This window comes from Orycteropus afer, unplaced genomic scaffold (assembly GCF_000298275.1).
Source record: "Orycteropus afer afer isolate SDZICR_OR568_19922 unplaced genomic scaffold, OryAfe1.0 scaffold00144, whole genome shotgun sequence".
In the NCBI taxonomy this organism is placed as follows: Eukaryota; Metazoa; Chordata; class Mammalia; order Tubulidentata; family Orycteropodidae; genus Orycteropus; species Orycteropus afer.
Genome location: NW_006921731.1, coordinates 3,063,770 through 3,073,997, shown reverse-complemented (window position 1 = coordinate 3,073,997; position 10,228 = coordinate 3,063,770). Strand labels below are relative to the sequence as shown.

The 10,228-nt window shown below is 42.5% G+C and overlaps 1 protein-coding gene across 1 annotated transcript in view; it reads right to left on the bottom strand.

Moving 5' to 3' along the window:
• The window catches only part of SRGAP3 (SLIT-ROBO Rho GTPase activating protein 3), a 432,226-nt gene that overhangs the window by 44,211 nt on the left and 377,787 nt on the right, over window positions 1-10,228 (bottom strand). The window contains exons 11-12 of the mRNA XM_007945843.1: window positions 5,698-5,725; window positions 502-604 (exon numbers count right to left, since the gene is read on the bottom strand). Coding sequence (XP_007944034.1) covers window positions 502-604; window positions 5,698-5,725 — 131 coding nt within the window. The remainder of the gene's footprint in view (window positions 1-501; window positions 605-5,697; window positions 5,726-10,228) is intronic.

The window sequence follows — 10,228 nt, the reverse complement described above, 5'->3', positions numbered from 1 at the left end:
ATATATATATATATATATATATATATATATATATCACTTGAATGAAAACACATTACTATCCATAGGGATTTTCTTTGTGCTGCTTTTAATCAATCCCCTTTGGAAAACATGGGAGGGAAGCAAGGTAAAAACTTTCTCTAACTGTCCTCCAATGTTAAGACCCTGCCTCACAATAGTAGGATGTGGCTGTCTAGAACAGCTGTGTTTGTGTCTCAAACCCCTGGCATCTCAGCCTCACTTGGGTTTTTCATCCTTATCTTATTCAGCCCCAATGGCTGGGAATCACAGGAAAGCACTTATAGGTAACTTCTCAGAGTCAGAAGCAGCTCTGACTATTAAGTCCTCACTGAAGTCGCCGCCTGGAAGTAGTTAGCACTAGGGCCTGGCAGATGGATTATAAATTCCGGGTCAGGCAAGTGCTGTGACTGGAGGAGGATTTGTGTGAAGAGGCTGCCATTACATTGGGTGCGTTTGCGGACTCTACGGCTTCCCAACAAGTACCTTAATGAACGCTTCCATACTGCCATTAAAGAGTTTATGGCTATACACTGAGAGAGGCCTAGGTCTCCTCATTTTCTGTGGTTTAGGGGGAAGGCAGGGGGGCCTAGGGGAAAATGGAACAAAAGAAATCAAGAAAACAACCAACATAAACATACAACTGGGAGAGACACTCTTAAAACCTGTACCTGGAGGAGAACACAAAATGTAAATGGAAACCCCTGAACCCCCAGCACGTTGGTGGCCAGTGCTCCATCTGAAGGCCTTTGGATGTTTAAGGGAATCTTAATTTATCCAGAATGTTAAGCAGAAGCACTCTTATATGACACAAATGCATTCTGAATCACCGGGGACCATTGAAATCCAATCAGAGATTGTCATCCTATAAAGCTGACCAGATGGAGGGGGAGTCAAGGGAGAGATAGGTAATCTGTAGCCTGAGAAAGCAAGAGACTTTCAAAGATGATTGGATGGGTTCATTTTCATTATTTTGGCTTAAATTCATCCCCAACTCTAAATGTACCAGGGCACTGATGTTGCTAATACTTCTTGGCATTTCAAATGTACTTGACTAATCTTTATTTCATTGATCTAAGGGCCAGACAATTATTATTCTCATTTTGGAGATGAAGAAACTGACGCCAAGAGGGAGGGTGCAGCTTCTTTGGGTCCCCTGGGTGACCCAGGATAAGATAATAATCCCATTCTTTGATGAAGTATGCTTCCATATAAAGTGCTTTCAAACCCATTATCACATTTAAGGTGACCTCAACCTTGTATACTTGGATTCCTAGAGGTCCTCTTTTATAGAGGCAGAATTCCAGTCCAAAAAGAAGCAATGGCAGACCAAGGTCCCAAATTCTAGCCTACTTGGCTCCAAGTTCAGGAGTTTTCCCATCAGGCCACAGTTATGGAGCCTGACAGTATTTTTTCATTTCCAGCCAGAACCCATCCATCCTATTAACCGCTGGCAGTGGAGGACTCACGCTCAGGTTGAAAGTGTCTTGCTTTACTTCAAGATCCATTTCCTGTGTTTTCACTCTTGGGCACAGGGAGAGAAATCCACAGCACACTTCACTAGGGACAGTGAAACAACCACAAACACTGGACCAGATCCCAGGGTTGCTCACCATGCATATACCTGTGTTGGCTTATTTGCTCATCTTTCGCCACCCAAGTTGGCCTGACTCAATGCTGCCAGGGCTTTCTGAGTATAGGAGGAGGGCCTCTAACCAAAGGAAGCAATTAATTTTCCAATGGCTTGGCTCAAAACTGGGGGATCAAGAATAGAGGACCTAGCTTGGCTCACACATGATTAGCTCACACATGATGAGCAAAGACCTGATGCCCCACCAGGAAAACTTGCTTAATTGCTTTCCATGAATGGGCAAGAATTTGTATGGAATTTGCAGCCAATAAAGAATGGGGTTCATCCTTGCCTCTGCTTATTGGGCTTACCGCTCTTGTTCAGTAGCCCAGCCCTCTAGGGTAATGCTAACCAACTTCTTCTAGGTGTTTGAGTACTGAGCAAATGCTGCTAGCTCCAGGACATGCATGGGCAAAGACACAATTAAATTCAAATATCATGCCACCCAAACAGAACCAAAATAACAGCATAGACCAAGGGGCTCAGTTTCACATAGATAAAGAACTTAAAAAAAAAAAAAAAAAAACCTGAAAAAATTTAAAAAGAAAAAACAGGTGAGATTCTATTGAGCCCATCTTGGATCTATGTCAATTTGGTTAGCTAAGTCCATGTCATTTCTTTTTTTTAATTTTTCATAAGTTACTTATTTTTTTGAGAATTTGTGTATGTGAGAGTGGCATTTCTTATACTCGATATTATTTTAAATTCCCAAATGCAAAAGCCAAAGAGAGTGCCAAAAAGGTGACACAAGGCCACAGGTTCTAAGTCTTGGGATCAAAAATAACTTGAGGATAGCAAACTTCCCCACCCACTTTTCAAAGTGTTTTGGGTTTCTGTTTTTGAGTGTTCCTGAATATTTTCTTTATCTCACATCAAGTGATGCCCTCACAGCAACCTTGTGAGCTAGGCAAGAATCATTCAATCCATTTTATACATAAGGCAAATGAGCCCACCAGAGATTAAGAGTCTTTCTCAAGGCTGTACACATAAAATATGACTTACCCTCCATATGTGAGAGTAAAACTGGGAAAGTGATTTTATCATGGAAACATCCAGCAGTAGGATTAAATCCTATTTTAAATGCTTATGGCCAGCAAGAGTGGACACTCTCAATGCAGGTGTCAGACACCCAATATGAAAAAAAAAACCATCTAGGATGTCCATAAGGTGGGTTTCTTAAAAAGAATCATTAGGAGTTTTGTTTGTTTGTTTGTTTGGTTTTTCCCCTTAAAGTTTACAAAATAGAATAAAGGGAAAATAGGAGATACATTTATATTTATATATAAATTGGGCATTTATCGTGCCCAATCCAGAAAGCAAAGGACTGTTTGAATCAAACTGGGCTTCCTTTCTTTGTGTGGTACTCTGGGCACAGACTGGGAGCTCTGACAAGGAAACGTAGCTATCCCAACTTTGCATGACATCAACTTGATCCAAACTTACTGAAGTGCTGGGTGGGGCACAAAGTGGGGAGCAGGGGGGCAGCTCAGCCAAGGAAAGTGGGGCAGCCTAAGCCTTCCATCTCTTCTGCTGCTCAGTTGCAGAGCAAAAAGGAAAGAAAGAAAGAGAGAGGCAGGGAAAACAGGAACAGAGAAAGCCACAGAGAGGGAGAAAGAGAAACCAGAGACCAATGTCCCCTTTCTACCTTTCAACCAAGATTAAAATTAACATACATTGGCAACACAGGAATAGGCCTCAAAATTGTTCTGTGACCCAAAGGATGATAATTAAAATGTGTCCAAGACAATCCAATAGGGTTGATAACCACATGAGTGTCAATGTCCAAAAATGGAGACCACATTGCAGTTCAATAACAGTTAGGCTCTGGGGCTGTGCTTGTGCATGCACCTGGTTGCCTTTGAGCAAGAAATCTCAAGTGATTTCATCTGTAATCCAGAGGATAGGGGTAAGTAAAACTGGGTTAGGGAAACCAGACTTTAGTTTGAAGAGTGATAATCAAACCTTACATTTGCATCTTGCTTTGCCATTAACAATAAATACACTTTTCAAGTGCAGTATCTCATCTGATCAGTCTAAATTACAGGGTTATTAGGAAATTGGGCTGTCCTAAAAAGAAAAGCTTTTTAAATTAAAAAAAATACAAGTTGTAGTGAACATGCAAAAACTGGTCCATCTACACAAGGCCATCAGGGCTTGGCTCAAGGGGACCTGTTGAAATCTTCATCCAATATGACACCAATCATACACAGAAAATGATGGAAGATACAGAGAGCCATTTTGAAAGAGGCTTTAAGATTAAATTCAAAACGACTTCCAAGTTGGCTATGAGTTCCCCAGCAAGTAACAAATAATTTTGGAAGGGATGGCTTTTTGTTTACTAACAAAGTTTCCTTGGATCTTGTCCAAGGACCAGAGTGCAAATGGCTGGGTTTGCAGTTTATTGTGTAAGTGGGAGGTCTGGTAATCCTAGCTTGGCTTTCCCAGGCCCTAGGTCAAAGAGGGTGTGGAAGTCAACACCTCAGAGGTTTTTATTTAAACAAAACCAAAACCTTTCACTTTCCCTTGAGGCAGGGCCCTGAGACCCGGGCCAAGAGCTTGATCACAGATTGCTCTCCTGTAATCTGCTGGAGCAATCTTCTCCCCCATGAGTTCTAGGGATTAGGAGGAAGCACGGGATAGCTTAATTTGTCTGCCATCTGTTTCATTGTTTGCAGACTTTGGTGCAAAATGTGACTTCTGTTGTTTTGGGACTATGATAACATCCTCTTTCTAGGGGTGGGGCGGGAGGGGCAATTAAGAGGTTTTTGCTAAAGGTTTCTTAGAAAGAGGCTTTGCACATCTGCTGACCTTTGTGCTGAAAGGGCTTCAACCTGGCCTTATGAGTCATTCTGATGTTCCCAAACTGCTAAGGCCCAAAGGAACAGCTGCACAGTCAAAACTTCTGGAGAGTGCTCAGTCTTCCCCAGCCTGGGCCCAGCAAACTGAGAACCTCAGAGACTTTCCAAGCCTCTTTCCAACCAACTTCCTTCTAGAGGAGCAGGAGAGTTGACGAGTCATCTCCCCTCTTGCCAAATATAGCAGCTTTCCAGGATTCTGGGCCACTGGGAAGAATTTGTGGGAAAAGGATCTCCTTGGGTCACTGGGCCCAGAGAGTAAGGCAAAAAGTAGCTCTCAGTTGCCTTATGATGGGAGAGTGCAGGCCTCTGAGCCACCGGCTGAATGCATGGTGGGCAGTGGAGCAGCTATTGTTTATGCAGCCTCAGCAAAGGTAGGGAACTCAGAAATGGATGGATTCTCAGGAACAACCTAGGTAGAGGAAGGGCCCTGTCGTTGAAAGTCACTCGCCAGCTCTCAGCTGCCAAGTGGAAAGTGTTCATTGGCTCTGGTCTGCTGAGGGAAAAGCACAAAGGGTAGTGTTGAGCAAGCTGGAGATAAAGCAGAGGTTGCCCATATGTTACGTTCCCAGTGAAGGATTTCCCATAGGCCCATCCCAGTGCCCATGAGGTTCAAAGCCAGGGTGTGGTAGTCTGGGTATTGGTGCCTGATTGGGTGTCTATGCACATGTGTAGGCCCATACCTGTGCAATGGGAGCCCAATCCAAACCGTTGGCCAATTCTTACTGGGAGCCCTAGGCTGGACCCCCAGCCTAGACTGGACAATTTGCTCAGCAGCCACATAACAGATGGGGAGAGAGGTCAACAGTCACCCACACTCTCTGGCCTTTGCTGGTTGCCCTCCACCACTCTGGGATATATGGACCCTCCCCATGGATAGCCCAAAGGAAAACACCCACTGTCCCCCAGCAGCTCTGAAGCCTCCACTCTCCCCATGGCCAGCCTGGAGAGGGCATGGTTTCACCAATCAAATGTTACAACAAGCAAAGCAGCAAAACAGCAAAGTTGCCTTCCCTCTCAGCACACCCATACCATCCCGTAGGGACAGTCATGAAGAGCTGTCCCACTCCCAGAAGACCTTAGCTCCTCTGAGCTTCAGCCGTGTTTGTCTTCCCATCTTCCCCCTTTTCTTTCTTGCCACCTCATCCCACACCCCACCTCAGGCCACCAGGTGAAAGAAGACTGTCCAGCTCTTACCTTGTAGTGCCACATTCTGCTCTTTCCCCTAGAAAGAAAAGTATACATTGATTTTTACTTATCTTTTCTTACACAGAGAATATTCATCTTTTGCTAAAAACACAAAAGCAAGTAGTCTTAATTGCTGGTGCTGTGTGAAATCTAATTATGCCTAAGGTATGGTCTGTTGGGGAGAATTGCAGTTTTTTTTTTAATTCCCCAGTGCCTCCTACGTGTAGGGATGTGCTCTTTTAAATTTTTTCAGTGATTCTCTAAGTATAGTCTGCTGACCACCTGCATCAGAGTCATCTAGGGCTTTTGTTGAAAATGTAGATTTCTTGGCTGTTGAAAATGTGATTTCTTGGCACCTCCTGAATCAGAATTTCTGAGAGAAGAACCCAGGAATCTACGCATACCAAAGTTCAAGAACTCCTGCCTTGTAATATTTCAACTAATTTTTTTTTTCATTATTCTTCACCAACACCACAATTCAAATTGATTCTTCTTTGGTCTTCCTTATTCATCATCCAACTTTTGCATTTTTTTTCACTGTGATATTATTTCTTTTTATTATTATTATTTTTAAATTGTGCTTTAGGTGGAAGTTTAAAGAGCAGAGTTTGTTTTGCATTCAACATTTGGTGTACATTTAGTTTCACTCCCCATTTACCATCCCTAACCCTAACCCAGTCTCCTCCCCTCCCTGCCCAGTATTTATTGAGCATCTGTTATATGTCTGGCACTGAAGGTCACTAGTCATAAGACACCTATTTTGGCTTCTCATCCCTATCACTCTTCAGAATCTGGTAATGTATTTAACACACCTTAATTCACCGTAGCCATATTTCAGGTGTTCAATAGCTACATGTGGCTAGTGGCTACCATATTGGACAGCCCAATTCTGGACTCTCGAATTGCATCCAGCATTAACATGAGGGATTTGTTAAAGAAGGAGCTGGGCATGTATTTTCTCTACAGGAAACAATGCAGAATGGGGACAGGCAAGGAAATGAGGAGATGAGGTCTGAAAGTGAAACTTGGAGGGAATCTATACACAATTTCTTAGTTCCTGCCCAAAGCCACAAACAACCACAAGGGTGATGGCAGTTGGTTAAATCGAGTCAAAGACCAAAGACGGTAAGGAAAAAGTAGAGTGAAACAGGCAAATTTGTTCTGCTTAATTTGATTTTGTGTCTGGGATCTGGGAATTCCTACCAGACACCAGTTAACCAGTTACCATCTAGTTAACCCCAATTCACGGTGACTCTGTGTGTGTCAGAGTAGAATTGTGTTCCATAGGGTTTTCAGTGGCTGTTAGGAAATAGATTGCCAGGCCTTTCATCAGAGGCACTTCTTGGTGGGCTCTTTAACCTTTTGATTAGCAGAGAAGTGCACTAACCATTTGTGCCACCCAGAGACTACTAGCAGATACCAGTTTTATTTTTCATTTCAGATCTCTGGCTACAGCTGATGGCAACTCCTGACATGAAGGAGTCAGCCACTGGCCTAAGGTTATATTGTACTAGGAGGGATGAATATAAAGCACATCATTTCCCGCAGGGCTGCAGACAATTGTTACTCTGATTTTCATGTGACCTTCAGTCTCTGCTTAAACAACCTCTCCCCAAAGAAGTCTCTCTGGTCACACAATCTAGATTAGGTCCCCCATCTCCATTATGCACACATACAATTATTCTCTACTTGAGCCTAGATGAATTATAATTCTTTGCTTAATTGTTTGTTTATTGTTTGAAGTCTTCCCCATGAGGGCAGGAACCTTGTGTCTTGAATATCACAGTATCTCCAGTACTGACCTAGCCCAGTGGTTGTGCTTTTGGATAGATGGATGAACAGAGGAAGGGATGAATAGGGACAGGGAAAGGATGGGGTGAGATAGGGAATCAAAGGGTTTAGGTCCTGGAATGGAATATCAGAACACACTCAAGACAGAGATGTTCCAAGGGTTAGAAATCCATTCCAACTCTCAAAAATCCCATTGCCAACATCTTTTGGAATAATAGAGTGCATCAATTTCTAACAATTATCAGAAATCAAAAATGCTCTGGGTTGCACAACATGAAGAAGGTAATCAATGTCCCTGAATTATGCATGTAGAAATTGTTGAATTGTTGAATAGCTTGGTTGTATGTATTTTTACCACCAGGATAATTATAAAATGTTTTGCCCTTTATGTTCTGGCAGTCCTTGGGTGGTAAAACAGGCTAATGTACTTGGCTGCTAATTGAAAGGCAGGAGGTTAGACTCAAAAGGAAAGCCTGGAGATCTACTTCCAAAACATCAGCCATTGAAAACCCTAGGGAGCACAGTCCTACTCAGACATGCATGGTGTTGCCATGAGTCAGAGTCGACTTGATAGTAACTGGGTTTTGTTGTTGTTTTATCCTCTGAGACTTGTTGGGATTCAAAAAGAAATATTTTATTGTTGGTGGCTCGGTCATTTTCCAGAAGGTCAGATCATCTAGTCCCGGTGGACATTTTGTTCTGTAATGGGCTATTAAATCTTAGCTTGCAGAGGTTATGTCTCATGTGTTTTATGAGCAATGTACTTTTCATACTTGAGAGGCTTTAGTAAATTGAAAATCACCAGCATTGTGAGTGTAAACCCTGGAGCTTACTACCCAAAACTGACTGCTAAAAAGGTCATGGATCTGAGACTCAGTGATGAAGATAAAATGAGAATTCTCTAGCCAATAAAATAATACAGCAACAGCCAAGGGCATATAAGGGGCTATGGTGGTGCAGTGGTTAAAGAATTCAGTTTCCAACCAAAAGATCAGTGGTTCAAACCCACCAGTCACTCTGTGGGGGAAAGATGAGGCAGTTGGCTTCTGTAAGATTTATAGCCTTGGAAATTCCATGGGGCAATTCTATTCTATCCTGTAGTGTACTATGTGTCAGAATTGATTCGATGGCAGTGGGTTGTTTTTTTTTAAATTGTGATTCAGGTGAAAATTTACAGAGCAAATTCATTTTCCATGAAGCAGTTTACATACACTTTGTCTTATGACATTGACTACAATCTAGCACAATGCAACAGCTCCCCTCCCACTTCCTCCCAGTTACCTCTTTCCTGTGTCCATCCCTCCATGCACTCATGCACCCTGAACTATCTCCCTGTGCATAAACAGCCCTTCTTTCTCCCACAATTGTTTCCTCCAAGGAGTGTATCTACCTCAGGTTCAACTCATATGCCTGTCTTTTTTTTGGCTGGAAGCCACAGGTGTGGGTTCAATTCCAGACCTGAAGGGCAGCTAGGGGCCATAGTCTCAGTGGTTCCACCAGTCTCTATCAGACCAGCAAACCTGGTCCCACCCTTCTTTTTTTTACAAAATGATTTTGAGTTTTGTTCCACAATGTTCTCCCTCTCTATCAAGGATCTCCTACATACATCTCCCTCCAAGTGGTTGACTGTGGTAGCCGGGCACCATCTAGTTCTTCTGGTCTCATAGTCACATAGGCTGTGGATCGAATGGTGTACAAGTTGCTAGGACTAATTGTTTCCATGAATCTTTGGTTTTCTTCATTATTCTTTGCTTTGGACAAGGAAAGACCCATTATTGCATCTAGATGGCTGATTGCAAGCTTTTAAGATCCCAGTAGCTACTCGCCATAGTAGGAAGTGGAACAATGTTTTGTGTATTATGTTATGCCAATTGAGCTTCATGTCCCCTGTGGCTATGGTCCTGAGCCACAGTATGAACTATGGTTCAACTACTCAACCCCTCTGGGTAGCTGGCTGTGACCAAGAAATGACTATAACCTTGTCCCTTGTCAACTCTACTGTACACCTGGAAATTCAGATCATACAAGTACACTTATAGGACCATTCTCTGCCAACCCTATACATGGTCTTGGGTACACTCCCTGCTTCACAGACATACCTGACAGATCAGCCTGTCCAACCATCTATCCACCTGTATACTCATGTTTGCCTTCACTGACAATGCAGTACTATATGTGCAAAAGGGTTCATCTTTGTTGTCTCTACCTCCCATGTACCTCTCTTATGTCTTTCTCTTCCTCAATTTCACCATGTTGATCACTCACATTTGGTACATTGTCCTTTTCTTCACCCAAATCAATACTTATCTCTATCTATCTAACAGTGTTCCCTCCCCTCCCACTCCTGGTAACCAACAAAGAAAATTTCCTTCCATATCTAAACCTTTCCTTGACTTTTACAATAATGGACTAATATAATATTTGTTGTTCTGTGATTGACTTATTTCATTCAGCATAATGTCCTCCAAGTTCATCCACGTTATGCAGTGTTTTACAGATTCTAAGTTATTCTTTAGGATTGCATAGTATTCCGTTGTGTGTATGTACCATAGTTTGGTTATCTGTTCCTCAGTTGATGGACACCTAGGTTGTTTCCATCTTTTTGCTATTGTAAATAGTGCTGCAGTGAACATGGATGTGTATATTTCTGTTCTGGTTATGGCTCTCACTTCTTTAGGATATATACCTAGTAATGGAATGGCTGGGTCAAATGGTATTTCTAATTCCAACTTTTTAAGGAATCGCCATG